This window comes from Argopecten irradians, chromosome 2 (assembly GCF_041381155.1).
Source record: "Argopecten irradians isolate NY chromosome 2, Ai_NY, whole genome shotgun sequence".
Classification (NCBI taxonomy): Eukaryota; Metazoa; Mollusca; class Bivalvia; order Pectinida; family Pectinidae; genus Argopecten; species Argopecten irradians.
Window position 1 is genome coordinate 37,025,283 of NC_091135.1, and position 18,766 is coordinate 37,044,048.

An 18,766-nucleotide genomic window follows, 5' to 3' on the forward strand; every position below is an offset into this window, starting at 1 on the left:
ATATAAGTACACATGCATACAGGTACATGTACACCTCCCTTATGTAGACAGATATGTATACTTAATATGAATCAATAAATTACAGTTTACCTTGTGGCAAAATTTATGTAATCTTCTATTCATTTATGGATATTTTCTCGGATCAATCATGTATCATCATGGTAACTGTGTTCAAACTATGAGTTTTCTTTGTTTAAATAATGCTTGTCCAATTTTTGTAAATATCTTTATTTTTTTCCAGTAAAGTACCCGTCAACCCTTTGCACATGACGTGTAATTACGTGTTACGGGTATGTAATGATGTATAATATCACCAACGTGTCAATTACAGATAGATGTTCACCTTCTGTACTAGGAAGTAAACCTCAGAGAATTGCTCCATCATTCAAAGATCACGTGACAGCTAAGCTACCTCCGGGGTTAGCTGCCATTTTACTTACAAAGTGATCTGTTTATCCATCTGTTGGCTTGGATTATGTTGAAACATTCGGTACGTAATTCTGTTTATCTTTGTACTTTGTGTATTTGTATATGAATGGTATGTAATGTTGCAATTATGCATTGACATAATGTGTTGTTTTAGATACAAAATCAGTCACTTGACCTTTTAGGCGCAAACTACGTTGGATTTTATGTTATGCAAGTCTCATTTCTATTTAATGAGTACTGTAAATATTTCATTTCTAACAACTATACGACGGTTCACGTTTTATTTGATATTCATGCAATTTGCACCATTTATTACAGTGATAATACGATAACATTCAATTCTTTAATAATTGGATATCGCCTACATGCCTCTTCATATTACTAGATATTGTCAGTGCATATAGACTCTGTCGACAATGTGATAACTTTCCGCATTAGAAATATACGTACTCGGCCGGTTACGAAATGGTCCCTATGTCGTAAAGGAGCACTGCCTCAGAATATCACTCGGGCACAGTTTTCAGTACCTTGTTGTTGGTTTGCAATTATTTTTAGCGTATACATGCATTGATATATTATTATTGTTCCCCCCAAAAAAGAACCCAAGAAAAAACAACATAACGACCATTCTCAATATCTATTTTACCATTCATAAGACGTCAAATTCTTACTTGTAGACTTGCCATATAATTTTACTTCGAAAAGACAATCATATATATATGTGAAAAAAATTTGATATTTTATGCGATTCAGGTTTAATGCCTAGTAGGTAAGTGGTATCAAACAAGCAAGATAAAATGCATACAGACGTTTTAATAATGGTTTAATAATGGTTTGCACAAACATTTCTTTGCTCCATTAGTAGAAATAGGCACCAATTGTAGCTCTAAAGACGACACCGTTTTCTGTCTAAAAGTCTTTTGAGCTACAATATTGCAGCTATTGACTTGATATATTAAGTTTGTCCTAGATTACTGATGCGTTTTCTGCATAGGATATGGAATAATATTATTTTTTTGAAACTCGTTTTAAAAACCTATTTCGTATTATTACTTTTCATATATGACAAATTAAGTTAGTCCTCAATTACCGATGTATTTTTCTCCAATGGATATGGATGAATTTAAGTTTTAAACTTAACCAAAATAAATCTTTCCAAATTGTTTCTTATTATTGATACTTGACGCTACTTTTCATATATGATATATTAAGTTTAGTCCTCAATATTACCGATGTATTTTCTGCATAGGATATGCATTAATATAAGCCTTAAACATGTTTCCAACTCCTGTTTCTTATTGTTGATATGTGACACTTTTTTATTATTATTTTCGGTCATGCAGCTGTTCCCTAGTTTGTCACCATGACTTAGCGATATGTGGAATAAAGACATATCTATCAACACTAATAACCGATAAAATCGAGAATGCACGCTTTGTGTATAGTCCTAGCCGTCACGTGTGGCCATCAATATAGTATGATTGACAGTTTATACGGTTAATATGTAGAGTTGCCGAACGATATCGTAAAAATAAATACATAAACACACATTTCGCATTCAAATCATATATCTAAAAGTTCCACTACCTTTCCATATCGGCTTTTAAATTTTAACATGGGAATGTAAAACGAAATTGACACTTTTGAAAAGTTATTAGCTTACCGTTAATGCAACACTTATTATCACCTTCTGGCCAATTTAATTTAAATAAATCATAACACAGGTCGTATTATGTATCCCGTCATCGTCCAAATTACAGCGCATTGTTTGACCATCGCTGCGCCAGACGGGAAAACAGCAAAACGAAATCTTCACTGTATAAATAATGCATTTTTTTGTGTGTGTGTGTGTTTTTTGTTTTTTTTTTGTTATTATTGTTTCAAAGAAACTTTTATTTTTTGTTTCGAAAAGGTAGTTGGCCTTTAACAATGAAAAAAGAAAATGAAATAGCATGTTTGCGATTTATTTCGAGGAATGACCTTGACCTTTGCTAACAGAAGTATGTATACGAAATTCTACTTTATTACAAAGGTACTATGTTACTTTGACCCGAAAATTGAATTCACATAAACTAGATAGCAATGTAATTATGAGAATCAACATTTCGTACTAAAAAAAAAAAAAAAAAAACATTACTTTTTTTAATAATTTAAATATATTTTTTTTTGCAATTGAAGCAATGTTTTTTATTGGCATTAATAATTGGATAACCCTGTATACTGTTCGATTTTGTTAAAGTTCGCCCATTTTTACGACATAATTATTGAAATCAGAATTCTTATTTTATTATCTGACCTTTTGTATGAATGATCCACCAACTATATATATAATGTAATTTTCATATTTATTTTCATGCGCGATTACATTTCGCGTATTCTGTCGGTATTTTATATTCATGAAATTAAATTACCACGAAATAATTTCAATAAAGCTTACAAACATGTAGTAACCGCGAAAGGAAATCCTCGCGAAAATAGTAAATTCACAGTATACACAACTATATATATATATAAATATATATATGATGTGCGGGAATAAACAAACGACAATAAAGGGCGTAAACCATAAACCTATCAATTGATGAAGATCGATAACGGGGTTTATGCATGACCTAGCTTCGAAGTCACCGTATTTAGCAGTGTAGCTTGTGTATCTAGTGGTCAGTATTTCTGGAGACACGCACGATATCAAAAACACAACCATGGTCGAATATTCAGCACGTGAGTTTATAGGAATGTATTTCACACTGTATGCTATATTTTTCCAGTATGTTCTCAGTAGTTAAGGCAACCTCACTCATGGCAATTTGATGGCATTTTAAGGATTTTTTTTTTCATTTAATGGAAACACTAACTCTGTAATTTGATATTGTCAAGTCGAACTTGTCAGCTCACTTAATGTATGCAATGTTAGGAAGTTTTCATGAATTTTAAATTAACTTTTGTTTCCAGGATTGTGACGGCCAATGTGCCTAAGCCAGATTAAACTGTGTAACTTTCGTTTTGATATTTTCCAGGAATAAGAGGTCCAATGCTGCTATGCTGGATATTAACTCTCATTATTTTCCAGGAATAAGAGGTCCAATGCTGCTATGCTGGATATTAACTCTCATTATGTTCGTTGTTACACTTTTTTCATCCTTGATACCCCAGTGGTTACTATTACTATCGTTTTATATCAACCAGACCAATTACAGGCTTGGCCTTTGAATATTACAAGGGGAGCGACGCCCAACTTGAAAGCCATACACTCAACAACAGTGTGCCGTTATTCGATTCTTTTGATGTACATCAAAGGAAATATCTGCAGGTCAGTGATTGGTCAGTTTTTCCCTTTACTGTCTGTAGGTCTACAATGTGATAGTCCAGAGAATGATTGATCGAAGTAACCACTGGAGGACGATACTTTTCAGGATAGAGAGGTTCAATAGTATAATGTTACTTTCGTTTTTTTACTTTCAGGATTGAGAGGTCCAATGCGCCTAAGCTGGATTTTAACTCTCATTCTGTTGCTGTCGGGGCAATGTTATGGTATGTCATATTAAATGTACCATTGATATAGTACGGATCTATATTTATGGCAGTCATTTTAAGTTGCATTGTCTTGAATGACATATATTTTCCTAAAGGCTTGTGGTATATCGAGTTATGAACCTCGTTAAATAAATGCTATATTACATAGTTACTCATATAAGATCCTCTGTTTATGAACATCTTATACATTTATGAACTAAAATGTTTTAGACTTTTACATATTATGTTGATCCATTAGATAATGACAAAAGCGAAACTGTATTAAAATGATTTTACGATGCGGTAGGTGATAGAGAAAGGTTTGATGTTCGATAAAATAGAAATAAGGACATTTATTAGGACATTTGGTTTATTTTACGATACACATGGTGTGAATCTTTTAAACGCACTGCCACGATTTGCATTTTCAAATTACAATTTTATCTCCACATGTGGGAAGCATTGATTGTTACATAATAGGTTTAAGAACGTAGCGTCATATTTGATAATTTTCGCTGCTGATTATCTGCTGTTCTTGATTACACATGCTCAGACCACGATTTCCCGAAACAAAAACTATATTTTGACTTATTTCAGTGATTTGTGTTTCGAGAAATCGGGACAAGATGTAACATCAAGCGTTTGGTGGAACAAGACTACTATCTAAAAGGAGATATAGCTTTAATATAATATAATGTACTAAAATCGACTTCAGTAAGGTACTCGAGATATAGAAAAATCACAATACACTATGTATTTCAACCCTCAGTGTGTTTCCTATATTGTTATGTAACTCATCATCGTTGATTCCCCAAGGGTTACTATCACTGACGTCCATGTTCACCCATCCATGTACTATCTGGAAAACTGGAGGTAACAAAAGACAGATGTAATTCAAGTATAACAGTACATTGTGGTTGACTGTGTTGCTTTAAACACGGACGTCGCTCTCTCTATAAACTTCGAAGAAAGTCTTTGCAGACCTGTGATTGGTCATTTTTTTTCTCCTGAACTGCCTCCAGTTCACTATGGACTAATTAGTCCGTGGGTGGATATAACGTCAGTGATAGTAACCCCTGACATATAGAGGATGGTTATTCATGTATATATGATATCATCATCATGATTTACTGTAGGAGCCGAAGCCCGTAGATCCAAACGGAGCATTCGGGAGTTCGGCACCATGATCAAGCTTCTGACCGGAAGGAGCGGATTGGACTTCAATGGATACGGAAACTACTGTGGGATGGGTGGAAGCGGCATCCCACTAGATCCCATTGACGAGTACGTAATCATGGCAACTCAACATCAATGCACGGTTTACTATGGCATAGATACATAAATATTCACGGTACCACAGTATCTCAACGCATTTCGTTATTCTTACCATATAATGTTGACCTATATGACGTTTTGTGTAAGTAATTGTTCATAAGTTAATAGCTTCGTTTTGATGTACATTTATACAATTTATGTCTTATCCTTTTGTACTTTTGCTTTACAAAACACGTTTAAAGTCAAAGACAAAACCGGATATGCACAAGGTCAGAAGCAGTTGTATGTAAATATCAACATTATATATATTCGACTAAACGATATAAAATCAAAATTAATCATATCTATTAAAATGATTCTGTAAACACGCGTACACACGTTTCTCTGACATCATTGCAGGTGCTGCATGCATCATGACCGGTGTTACGATCAGGTGAACCTGCATGACTGTGCTGCCGAGCCGTCGTTCGTGCGCATGAAGCCATATACAGCACGGTACAGGTGGTTTATGGAGAATGACCATTTCGAATGTGGTAAGTAATTGTTGTCATGTTTTATTTTTCAGGCAAAATGTTGCTATCTTAATTTATATCTGTAGAATAATGAAGAGAAGTTTACATGTTCCTATAGTCATCCAAGTATAAGATCCAGGGGATTAGTTGTATTGCGTTTCACATCACTTTAAATAGTAATGTAATCATGGAAATAGCCTGCCCTTGAAAAGAACACTGCCTTTACTAAACAGGAATTAGGCGTTTCTCTAAAACGTTAATACTAACATATAAATTGATATTGGTGGCCTAGGATGAGGTTACAACCCCAAACAAATTCCCTGCATAATCTATGTTAACAGTGAAGATTTCTTTCGCTTTTTGTCGTTTAGCGCAATGATATATAGTCAACTAAGTCTCGGTAAATATACGTATGACGAATTCGGGAAACATAATAATATCGGCGTTATGAACATAAACAATAAATCAATTTTAATTAATTTTTTTAAGAAGGTTATGATATGTGTAGCATTAATGGAAAGCTAATAACCTTTGCGATTTGTAAAAGTATTGGGCCTTTAATTATTGCTGTCAGGCGAGCAACAAAAACAAAAGCCCTTCTTTTGAAATATTATCTATGTATAAGACAATGGAAGGGATTCAACGAAGGAATATCTTGATTATAACTATAATAAGAAGCAGCAGGTAAAATTCTCACGTCCTACTTGCTGGACGGAAACTGATAAATAAACGATCCAACTTTGACTTTGTGACACCCAAAGTTAGGTTCAATAATGAACGTGACATGATTCACTGATTATATATCACTGTGTTGGTTTCTTAGTAAAGGCAATAACAAATTGATGGTGATCCACCAACACGCACTCTTCCTTTTTAGATAACGTTAAGAGGGCTTAGGGCATTAACAATATAAGATAATTATTTAAAGGGACAATTCAGTGAGGCTAATTCTGTTACATAACCACAAAGCAAAATATGACATAAATGTATTGTTCTTCATTCCTTATAAATCTTATAAAAAGAAATATTGACAAATTTCACGACATTGTTAAGTATTTTGATTGATACCGTTGAAATCAACACGATTAAGCAGGTATAACACGCACGTTAAACAAATGCAATACATAACCCCTGAGGAGTTGTCAAAATTATTTTTAGACAAGAACACGCATGTAATAAGGTAAAGTTTCGTTTATGAACAAGTCGTTTGCTCAACCCTTTTTTAGGTATTCATCTGGTCTCTCGACATAGTATATCAATGTTTTTCATGGTTTCGAATACTAATTTAAGGATGTTATGAATTCTGAGTATTAAATGTATTTAATTTGAATTTTTCTTTTCAGTGGACTTAGACATATGTAAAAGACGATCGTGCATGTGTGATTCCATGGCGGCACGATGTTTTGCGATGAATGCTGCTTTCTATGATGGCCGTAAAAGGACAATATTGGGAAGGATGTTCAGTTCGCTTCTTGGATGAAAAAAACCTAAATCGAATCAAAAAACGCTATTGACATAATATGTTATATTTATAAATGAACGTTATAAAATGTATTAATGTTTTATACTGTAAAATGAAATCTGAAATAAATTACATAACAATTATACAGGAAACTTAATTCGCTGCAGACCTTGAAAATGTTCATGTGAAAAAGACAGAAAGTAAATACCTAAATTTGTGACTTTGATGTATCGCTTCTTTTCAAAAGTAGTCGGAATCCAGACGACTTCAACAGTAATTTCATTTCTTTAATGGCAAGAATTATCGTAGGAAAATATCTTACTATGATATATAGAATGCACCAAACAGACACTTACTGATATAAAAAAAAGGTCAATCATTGAAATACAATGTAAGTTTAAAAGTAATTTTACAGAAATCATGCATATTGTAATGAATTTATAGTAAATATTATTTCAAGTCACATCATTTGTATGTTGTGTTACACTTTGAAGGGGGTATACAATAGTTATGTATAACAAGCCATGTGCATTCTTAAAATACCGCGATTTATAATTTAGTATACGTTGTTGTTGATCTATGATACTGATTGTCCATACAATATTTTGTTCATTTTGAATATCGTTAAAGACATGAATGTCGTTTATGTATAATAAACAAGTGTTAATGTAAAAAAATGAAGGCACTGTAACAACAAGCAATCAGGGGGAAGTGTCACCTTTATTGTTGGTGTAAACATACACTGTAAAAGGTTATCATTTTACACTGTCTATCTCAGTCAAGTTTCCAACCGGAGAAAGTGGACTCTGTAAAAGGTTATCATTTTACACTGTCTATCTCAGTCAAGTTTCCAACCGGAGAAAGTGGACTCTGTAAAAGGTTTTCATTTTACACTGTCTATCTCAGTCAAGTTTCCAACCGGAGAAAGTGGACTCTGTAAAAGGTTTTCATTTTACACTGTCTATCTCAGTCAAGTTTCCAACCGGAGAAAGTGGACTCTGTAAAAGGTTTTCATTTTACACTGTCTATCTCAGTCAAGTTTCCAACCGGAGAAAGTGGACTCTGTAAAAGGTTTTCATTTTACACTGTCTATCTCAGTCAAGTTTCCAACCGGAGAAAGTGGACTCTGTAAAAGGTTTTCATTTTACACTGTCTATCTCAGTCAAGTTTCCAACCGGAGAAAGTGGACTCTGTAAAAGGTTATCATTTTACACTGTCTATCTCAGTCAAGTTTCCAACCGGAGAAAGTGGACTCTGTAAAAGGTTTTCATTTTACACTGTCTATCTCAGTCAAGTTTCCAACCGGAGAAAGTGGACTCTGTAAAAGGTTTTCATTTTACACTGTCTATCTCAGTCAAGTTTCCAACCGGAGAAAGTGGACTCTGTAAAAGGTTTTCATTTTACACTGTCTATCTCAGTCAAGTTTCCAACCGGAGAAAAGTGGACTCTGTAAAAGGTTTTCTTTTTACACTGTCTATCTCAGTCAAGTTTCTAACCGGAGAAAGTGGACTCTGTAAAAGGTTTTCATTTTACACTGTCTATCTCAGTCAAGTATCCAACCGGAGAAAGTGGACTCTGTAAAAGGTTATCATTTTACACTGTCTATCTCAGTCAAGTTTCCAACCGGAGAAAGTGGACTCTGTAAAAGGTTTTCATTTTACACTGTCTATCTCAGTCAAGTTTCCAACCGGAGAAAGTGGACTCTGTAAAAGGTTTTCATTTTACACTGTCTATCTCAGTCAAGTTTCCAACCGGAGAAAGTGGACTCTGTAAAAGGTTATCATTTTACACTGTCTATCTCAGTCAAGTTTCCAACCGGAGAAAGTGGACTCTGTAAAAGGTTTTCATTTTACACTGTCTATCTCAGTCAAGTTTCCAACCGGAGAAAGTGGACTCTGTAAAAGGTTTTCATTTTACACAGTCTATCTCAGTCAAGTTTCCAACCGGAGAAAGTGGACTCTGTAAAAGGTTTTCATTTTACACTGTCTATCTCAGTCAAGTTTCCAACCGGAGAAAGTGGACTCTGTAAAAGGTTATCATTTTACACTGTCTATCTCAGTCAAGTTTCCAACCGGAGAAAGTTGACTCTCCGTAATCCGTAATCCGACATGATCTTGACTGGTTGAGGAACGTTCCCCATGTATATGTTAACGTAGTCTACCTGATTCAGCGAGAGCACAACAATCGCAGTTGCCTTGTGACGATCACCTACGTCCTGTGTTTCTGACCACGAATGCGTCATTCCGGCTCCGTTTACTACTAAGACAGTTTGGAAATACTGATGAACGTAACTATCTGGCACCTTTCAAAATTGGACACCTTTGCTGCTGTTTCCTTCTTCCCAGACTAATAATTTGTTCAGACGCCGCCGAAATATCAATAGGATTAAGGAAGAATTAAATGAATTTAAAAAATTAATTAAAAAAAAATCAAGATTTGCTATGCATATTGGCAGGTTTCAACCGAAAATCGAGGTATCAAAATGTTTTAATTTTTACCATATACTTTGATGGTATAAAAGAAATTAAAGCCGCAGAATACAATAAATATGAGGAGGCATTTAAAAGAAATACCGTGTCAAGAGTAGAAAAAAAACATAAAAAAATAGGAAGTGTCATTAACAAACTTAGGGAAACAAAAACAGACAAAATATAATATTCTTAACCTTTGTTAAAAAATGAAAAGATTGTTGTATTTACTCTAGATCCTAACAATATGTCGTCTCAATAGAAATTCCTTTCTTATATAAAATGGAACAGTTTCTTGATTTTATGATAAACATTATTTACCTCTAGTAAATGTTTTGAATTTAGTTATATGAAATTGAAAAAAAAATACCATTCAGATCTGATGATTTCTACCCTAAAATCCAATTTCCGGGTTTCGTTAATTTTCACTTAAATTGGCAGGTAAATACTTACGCTTTTGTTTCATTCGCGGAGTAATTTCACCCGAGTGGCTGGCTTGTTGGTTCACATCTTGGATATTCATCACTTCACTCTGGCGATGATCAGACCTATTGTTATGATGGAGTCCAATTTCATTTTCGGGTACGAGAAATTTAACGTTTTTACGGAGCGAAGATATTTCGTTTACGGACAATTGAGAAAAATGTGGTTGTAGATGAGTATCTGATTTCACCAAATCCGTCTCCATAAACTTCACCTTCTCATGAAGTCTTACGATTTCATCATTTGGGGGCCGAGGTGGCCGAGTGGTTAAGATGTCCCGACATATTACCACAAGCCCTCCACCTCTGGGATGCGAGTTCGAATCCCATGTGGGGCAGTTGCCAGGTACTGACCGCTGGCTGTGGTTTTTCTCCGGGTACTCCGGCTTTCCTCCACTAATAAACCTGGCATCTTACATGGCCCTGGCTGTTAATAGGACGTATAACTAAACAAACCAAAAAAATGTAGCGTATCCTGTTCTGGAGAATTTACTCTTTGTTTGAGTTTCGCTATTTCAATATTCTGGTTTGTCAATAGATATTCCAAAGCTTCGATTTTCTGGTTAATTATTGTTTCAACATCCTGGACATTATTTATACATTGAATTGTTTCGAACAAAGAAGCATAAATGCGCAGAATTAAAACGAACTTAACAAGCATGACTGCCATATTCCTGTTTACAGAATGACTGATAATCGTGTCCTGGAGTGTTTCTTATCTATATACAGCATAACAACTAATTCGAATGTTGATGTAAGACTATTATAGCCATGATCGCTTGTTTATCGGGTTTGGTACGATATATGTGTTTGATATAGAAAATGAATTGGTACTTTTAATGCACTTATTTTAGTGCAGTCATATTTTGACGCAAATGCAGATACAAGAAAAACAATAATGTTTTATTATTGCGGATAAAAATAAGAACAGTTCGGTGTATCAATGCCGGACATATTATAATACAAAATTTAGCACTGTACATGAGAAGCTAACATAAAAGTACCGCTAGAATAAATACCTTTACAGAAGATTTAATGGACCATAAAAAGACAGACAGCAAACAGAAACAAGTGCTCTGGAAGAGTTTCCAGCTGTGAAAAGCCGTCAAACATCAGGCCAGATTAAGGTCAAATAGGACGACATTTGTTTTGAGCATAAGGAAGACAATGTTATTTCCTTATTGTAAATATAAACAGGAAAACAGTAACAGCCTGTGATATCAATGTCAGCCGTTCGTCTTCTTCACGGCCAACTAGGACCTGTTCCAAACCTCCGTGTTGTTTGTTTCTGCGTTAGAGGTCGCATCGTCAGTTACCCACGTTTATCAGCCTACGGTCTAATATAAACGGAGTGAAGTGGAGTTTAGACACTGGGTTTCCGGAGTTGTAGCTCTCGATACCTAGTACCTTGATAAAGAAAACAATATCGAATCAAACAAAACGTGTAAATATGAACACCGAAAATCTTGTCCAGATATACTTCCTAGCAAAACGTTGTTTTACAAACATAATTTGGTTCTCTTCTCAATTACTTTTTTAAAATTCAATATTTTGAATTATAAAAAGAAAAGATTATCAAATATTGTTTATTTCAATCTTTATTAAGTGACGACCTAATGCCGACAGATAACGTAAAATCTTTAAATAAATCCTTTACAAGTTGTAAGCATAAGATTCGCCGGAAGTAAATAAAAAGAGTTACAAGTGTAATGAAATACCCTTGCGTATGTCATTGAATTTAGTATCTTTTAATGAAATGTACACTGGACAAGTGCAAGTATAAGATTTTACTGCACTGTATGTGTAACTATGGCATTACTACCAAAATCATTTTGTACTTGTAAAATTAAAACCTATGCATTGTATGTTTTGAAACTATCAAACTGTTGGGATTGTTTTTGGTGCAGAATGAAATATTTAAAAAAAACCCAACTCTTCTTGATACATGAGGATGAATATTACGACACACATTAGTTGAATGTCTGTAAGGTAGGGGTTGAGACCGACGGCCATCTCCGTCTAACATCGTTATTACAGATGTACGATTTCACAGTACTTGACAAGCTATATTAAATACACCTAGTGGAAATATACTAATATCGGCGGTAGATCATCTTTAAATTTTGAGGGTGTAAAACGTTGCGCCTTTGAAACGACGGGGTCTTTTTCGTGAACTATATTTATAGCCTTTGATATTAACGTTCACACCACAGGCTTGGATATGTAAAACAATGATTTTGTTAATTTCCTGGATTTATTAAATTAGCGAAACAAAAACCTCCGCCAATATTAGCAACTATACAGTATATTTCCACTAGGTGTATAGATGTTGATTGGCCCCGGAACACATGCTAATCGGTAACATTTCTGACAAGCGTTATTAGCTTGTCAAGTACAGTGAAATCGTACATGTTTAATAACGGAGATGGCCATGATCCCAACGTTACAGAGATTGAACTTATGTGTACCGTAATATTCATCCTCATGTATAAAGAAGAGGTTTTTTTAATCATTCAGCACCAAAACAATACCAACAGTTTGATAGTGTCAAAACATACAATGCACAGGTTTTAATTTTACAAGTACAAAAAAGAGCTGAAAATGATTTTTGAGTAATGCCATAGTTACACATACAGTGCAGTAAAATGAGTTCATACTAAATGATTTTTAGACCGTATTTGTACTTGTCCAGTGTACATTTCATTAAAATATACTAAATACAATGACATACGCAAGGGCATTACATTACACTTGTAACTCTTTTTATTTACGGTTTGACTGGTTGGACCCAGTTGTTCGTTTATTAATTTAAAACGGACCTGGTGATTTTATATTGTTTTCGGACGAGCCTTGACAAAGCCCTCACAGGCCTATATCAAAAACTAAAGGTTCGTCAGGATTTATACTTGAAATAATGACTTTAACCAACGATCGAACCGGTTGTTCCGAATAAACGAAAACGGCCCCAGTGTGTAAACTCCACTACGCTCCGTCTATATTAGACCGTAGGCTGATAAACGTGGGTAACCGACGATGCGACATCTAACGCAGAAACATACACTACGGAGGTTTGGAACAGGTCCTAGTTGGCCGTGAAGAAGATGTACGGTTGACATTGATATCACAGGCTAATTCTGTTTTCCTGTTTATATTTCCATTGAGGAAACAAAATTTGTCTCTCTTATGCTGAAAACATCGTTGTCGTCCTATTTGACCTTAATCTGGCCTGATGTTTGACGGCTTTTCACTGCTGGAAATTCTTCCAGAGCACTTGTTTCTGTTTGCTGTCTGTCTATTAATGGTCCATTAAATCTTCTGTAAAGGTATTTATTCTAGCGGTACTTTTATGTTAGCTTCTTTAGCACTGACCATGAAAGGTTAAGTCAAGTACAGTGCTAATTTTTGTATTATAATATGTCCGGCATTGATACACCGAACTGTTCTTATTTTCATCCGCACAAATAAATCATTATTGTTTTTCTTGTATTTACATTTGTTTTACAATGTTTGATATTGTAACAATATTGGACGGGGGCGAACCTGGGGTTATGTAACACCCGTAAACACGTAACATATTGATTTGTTAATTGAAATGTTTTAACCACAAATACAACAGATCATATAACTGTGCATCAGGAAAATTTAACTTCGTTCAAATGGCATTAGGCAAGAAAACGCGAAATCAAGTCGTCGTAAAAATAAGTGATTTCCAGGGAACAATCAACTAAATGAAAAAAAAACCTTTGAAACGGCTCGGTGTATTCAAGATTGAGCCCAGGATAGAATTTCAACCCGGCCGCTGAATGGTTGGCTAATTATGAATTTCAAAATTAAAAATGTTTAGGTTCAAAATATCAATTTAGATAATGAATAGGTAAAAACATTAGAATTTCAGTATTTTTTAGTGCAAAATACGCCCGATTTCAACATGGCCACCCTGACTGGAGTTTAAGCTGAAGGACCCAAACTTTTTTTCTATCTATTGTATATGAGAACCTAGACTTTAATTATAGAACACAATAGCTAACTAATATTCTATGTTTTAATGATACATTACAAAACTTTAACTGTGCTCTATGTAAAAGTATCTAATTGGTTGTTCCTTATATTCCAGTAGCTTAAGATATTGTGTCATTTATCTTTTGTGACATGATGCCTAATTAAATAATGGCGATAGTCAAAATTACCTCAACCTCCTGCATGCATGATGAATACGTCTACTCACAGGGGTAATAATATGTCTTTTATCGACTATTGTAGGGGCAGTATCGACATCTACAATGTACAATAATATTCTGATTCCTCATGGAATGTTCATTTTAACTAGTGAATCTTACTTCACATCCTGCAGATTAGAAAAATCTATCTCGGTAACAAAGACTGCAAAACACAAACTTGAATACGTTTGGTTACATCGCTACACGTATTCTGAAATGCAGTCATGGGGAATAAGTTTTCGTGACTGTTGCTCTTTCCCTATATATTCTATTATTTTTTTCTTTAAATTTTCCCGATCTTATCTATCGATAAAAATTAACCAAAATCAGCAAGTTGGTTGTTTGAGAATTGTCTAAGAAAATGACGTCAGCACAGCACAAAATAATTTGAAAATGAAACCTTAAATTATGCAAATATTATGAGCTTAAAGTATTTACAATTCTGTATAAGTGATTTGATGAAAATCTATCAATAGATAAAATTACGAAAATTCTAAAAAAAAAAAAACAACTAAAAAAACAACGTTGACGAATAACAATATCTGCTTCATGGGACAGTGAACAGGATAGTGAAATAAACGAATGCAAGGGAAGCTGCTACTTTATTCAAAAACATTGACATAGAACATTGATTCTTTTATTTCATCTTTTTCAGTCAAGTTTCCATCCAGAGAATGTTGAATACGCATAATTGGCATCAGATAGAATCCTTACCATTTGATTGCCACGGGTGTTACCGATACGGATGTCGACGTAGTCGCCCTGAATCAAGTGGATTATGGCGACGGACGTAATTTGGTGACGATCATGAACATCTTCTGGTTCGAGCCACGAGTACGCCATATGCGATCCATTTGCAGTTAACACAGTCTGAAACCACTGCTCGACATCAGCAATCGTCGTCCAGGTGAAGACATATGTTCCTGTTTCCGGGATAGTATACACTCCACTTGTTGGATTATAACCATTTCCATGGTCCAGATTTTTCTGGTTGTACACAATTTTTTCATGGGCATTCAAATGTGCGTCGTTTGCGAGTACTACATAAAACGCTGTACGTTGTTTTGGCACTTCAGCAACACCTAGAATTAATATAAAACGTTAGTAAAAAAATGGATTACATATTTTTGTATACTTTTGCCGGAATGTAAATGTGATGCATTAATTTAACTCATAGCTCTTTCTCAGATTTATTTCAAACCTACAATAAATAAAAATATCCACATCTTCTTCGATTGTCAGATTAACAACATTCATTTTTAAAACAAAGAAGGAAACAAGACATCACAAAAAACAATGCAGTCAACCAATGGCACATATCTATAAATTTCTCGTCATTTTGTGGAGCTGTGACCACATAACAAGATCAGAAGATTCTTTCCTGTATTGCGCGATTTTGAAATAAAAAAATCGGGCAACATAGTAACATCTGACTTAAGTGTCAATCTTAAGAACACGCGCCTCAGAGGTTTCAGACTTGTTGAAGTCTCATTTTGACATAGATCACAGACGAGTTGAGATTTTCAAATAAAATTCACCAGTATCGGTAGCAAGTGGCCATTTGCAAATTTTGTTTAAAAATTCTTACGTTTATGTTGGATTCATGGAGTGGTGTTGATGTCGGCTATTTGGTGTACAACTGGATTACTCCTCTCTCCATTCTGATGGTATTCGGTCCTACCATCATGGTGAAGACCAGTTCCGTTGTCAGGAACAAAAACATTAACGTTCTGACGAAGCGGAGTTACGTAGTTTTCGGATAATTGAGACACTGATGTTTGTAAAGGAGTGTCCATGAACATGAACTTCTGTTTTAGTCTTTCAAACTCGTCGTCCTTTTGTAAGATATCCCGTTTTAAAGATGTCACAGTTTGTTTAAGTTTCGTTATCTCAGTATCCTGGTTTGTAAGGCGGGATTCAAGCTCACCTATTTGATCATCCTTTTCTTTCATAAGGTGTTCCAAAGCTTTTATCTTCTTGTAAACAAATATCTCGAAATCCCGTCCTCCATCAGAATATTTTCCATCGACATTGTTTTCTCCGTTGATGGTTCTGAGAGAAGCGGATATACACCAGATCACAATGATCCTCACAAACATGGCGGCCATATTCTTGTTTACAGAATAACTGATATTCGTTTTCTGAAGCCTTTCTTATCTGTTTGACCTAGACGAACTTGGTTTGACACAGGCAAAAACTTAATGTACGGTGGAGATAACCTGCCTTATATCTGCTTTTTTTGTTAGTAAAGTTAATATGTAAATCTCAGATAAAAATAAAACAAAATAATTTAACACTATTTTTCACTATGAAAAGTGACCAAAGTTTGCAATTAAAGGTGAAATGAACATTTGCTAATCCATCCATGTCCGTATCTTGTGTGTTCTTATAACCGTTTAGTGATGACTGGCACTTCACCCGGAAGATTCCACGCTATATCTGTTTCTGTGTACCTCTTACATAGGTATTTAGTCCTTCCCTTCCAGAGAATGTATATCAAAAGGACGGTGATATTGAGAAAGGATTTCCCCAAAACTTTTGGGTCGTTATGACTCGGTTAGTAATTGTGTTTTCAGATTAACACTCATTGCAATTCCTTGCTATCCCAGGAGTCGTGATGAGATCAGCCAACTGGTATAAAGAATATAGACAAGAACCATCAATGTTCTGGGAAAAAAACTAAAATATAGACTCACTATCAGTCAGATAGCTTTAATTTAGGGTATGATAATCTAAAAGCTTTTTGGCTGCCACGAACATTAGTTTTCCAGGTCTTTCCTTCTACTCCAATTCATAGACTTGACTGTTTTATTGAAACAGTGGTACACATTAAGCACGTTTAAGTTGACGATATATGTTTGTTGGCTGCCGTGTAACAACAAAGTATACACATCAACTATTGACCTTTGTTGATAACGCCTTGTAGACTCTTGTATATGTGGATATGGAGGATATGGATATTCTACCCGAGGATCACCAAATGTTGTACAATCCGAGGCTTGCCGAGGGTAGAATATCCCTATCCTCCATATTTACGCATAAAAGAGTATTTTCTCTCATACCTTGACGTTTTATTGCAATTTTACTACTCTTGATTTTCCGCCATTTTGAAATGAATTCGATAAAAACGCGACTGCAAGTTAATTCTCCATCTTTATATTTTCAACGTAAATCCTGTTGTTTGTATCTTTTAAAGTAAATCCAGCCTAGTTTCTGATTGAAAATGTTATAATTGTACCTAGAAAATAGCAATTTTGTTAATGCTGTGACATCACGAGGCTTTATTGCATGTGGAGCCATGCAATACAGTCTCAGGCGACATGAGTGTATTTATTGCCCTAGACCAGCCAGTATTAGACGTGTAGGTATGAGAGAAATATGAATATTGATAATAACAATAATGACATGAATTGTAAATACACAATACATATAGCAAAGAATAATAAAGATACAATACGAATATCAAAACATACAATATGAACAAATTATACAAGAAATAGAGGTTACACAAAGAGTAGATGTTATATTTGGAACCTATTTCACACTGGTGAGTTATTTTTTAAAGTTACAAAAGTCACGGGGTTTAGCTCTAACCGCTTATAAGATACCATGATATTTAAATAACACCCACATACAGTTGTATTGTGTAATATGAATTTAACTATAAGCCATAATTATGTATGTTTTTCAATGGAAAGATCATGTGATAAATTTGTATTTATACAATCTCTTGAAATTTATTGGGAAGCATTATATTCTAACAAACCAATACGCTTCTGAAAACCAGGGGCGACGTTGCAAACAGCAACGCCTATTTATTTTTCTTTAATATATTTTTTAAGACAAGATAGTTTGGCAGTCAGAATCTAGTCGAAGTCGGAGAAAGCTACCTAATCATTTCATTTATAATGTTGAAAGGTATATTAAACAACAAACATTGTATCATGTATTTTTTATGTGTAATTTTTTGTTCATGTTTAGGTTGTGGAACCCCGCCAAGTGTTACCAATGCTATCACTTCCGACGGAAGCATGGTAGAAGGATCTACTAGGACCTACGAGTGTCTTTCTATACTGCTTCCGGTTCCGGTGACATCACAAGCTGTAATATATAAAGCCATGATTTGGAGATTTCGCGAGGTGTTAAACTTTGCGACCTTAGGTGGATGAGAGAATTAAGCGAAATTGAGCAACTATACATTAATTATTATATCATAGTAAAGAGGCATGATGTAACTTTATGATTATCTTTATTTTAATAATAAAAAACACAATTATATATTTACATTTCCGTTTTCACCTTCCTATATAGCCTTACTAACCGGGCAATCGTTTACACTTGCGCAAACGCAGAGGGGCTACTGCACAACAACACAAACCGAAACACTGACTTCCGCCCTTATGTGAAT

The 18,766-nt window shown here is 34.7% G+C and overlaps 1 protein-coding gene and 1 long non-coding RNA gene across 4 annotated transcripts; one reads left to right on the forward strand and one right to left on the reverse strand.

The window, feature by feature from the left end:
• The first annotated feature begins 332 nt into the window (after nt 1-332).
• On the forward strand, nt 333-7,654 carry LOC138315352 (acidic phospholipase A2 Cc1-PLA2-like). Of its 3 annotated transcripts, none has more exons than XM_069256309.1 (5): nt 333-490; nt 3,892-3,960; nt 5,079-5,226; nt 5,617-5,750; nt 7,073-7,654. In XM_069256309.1, the coding sequence occupies exons 2-5, from the start codon at nt 3,906-3,908 to the stop codon at nt 7,207-7,209; spliced, it is 474 nt and encodes a 157-aa protein (XP_069112410.1). In that variant the 5' UTR covers nt 333-490; nt 3,892-3,905; the 3' UTR covers nt 7,210-7,654. The 3 variants fall into 3 exon arrangements, with proteins under 3 accessions (XP_069112410.1, XP_069112409.1, XP_069112411.1); XM_069256308.1 differs by lacking the exon at nt 333-490 and adding an exon at nt 3,039-3,150; XM_069256310.1 differs by lacking the exon at nt 333-490 and adding an exon at nt 3,544-3,739.
• A 7,289-nt stretch (nt 7,655-14,943) lies between these two features.
• Nucleotides 14,944-17,285, reverse strand: LOC138316984 (uncharacterized). Its single transcript, XR_011207694.1, has 2 exons — nt 15,947-17,285; nt 14,944-15,440 (listed from the first exon to the last, which is right to left on the reverse strand). It is a non-coding gene; the product is annotated as an uncharacterized lncRNA (long non-coding RNA).
• Between the last annotated feature and the right edge of the window lie 1,481 nt (nt 17,286-18,766).

Coding starts and splice junctions, on each gene's coding strand:
- LOC138315352 (XM_069256308.1), top strand. Junction 3,961..5,078: donor GCTGTCGGGGCAATGTTATG/GTATGTCATATT, acceptor GATTTACTGTAG/GAGCCGAAGCCCGTAGATCC. Junction 5,227..5,616: donor CCACTAGATCCCATTGACGA/GTACGTAATCAT, acceptor ACATCATTGCAG/GTGCTGCATGCATCATGACC.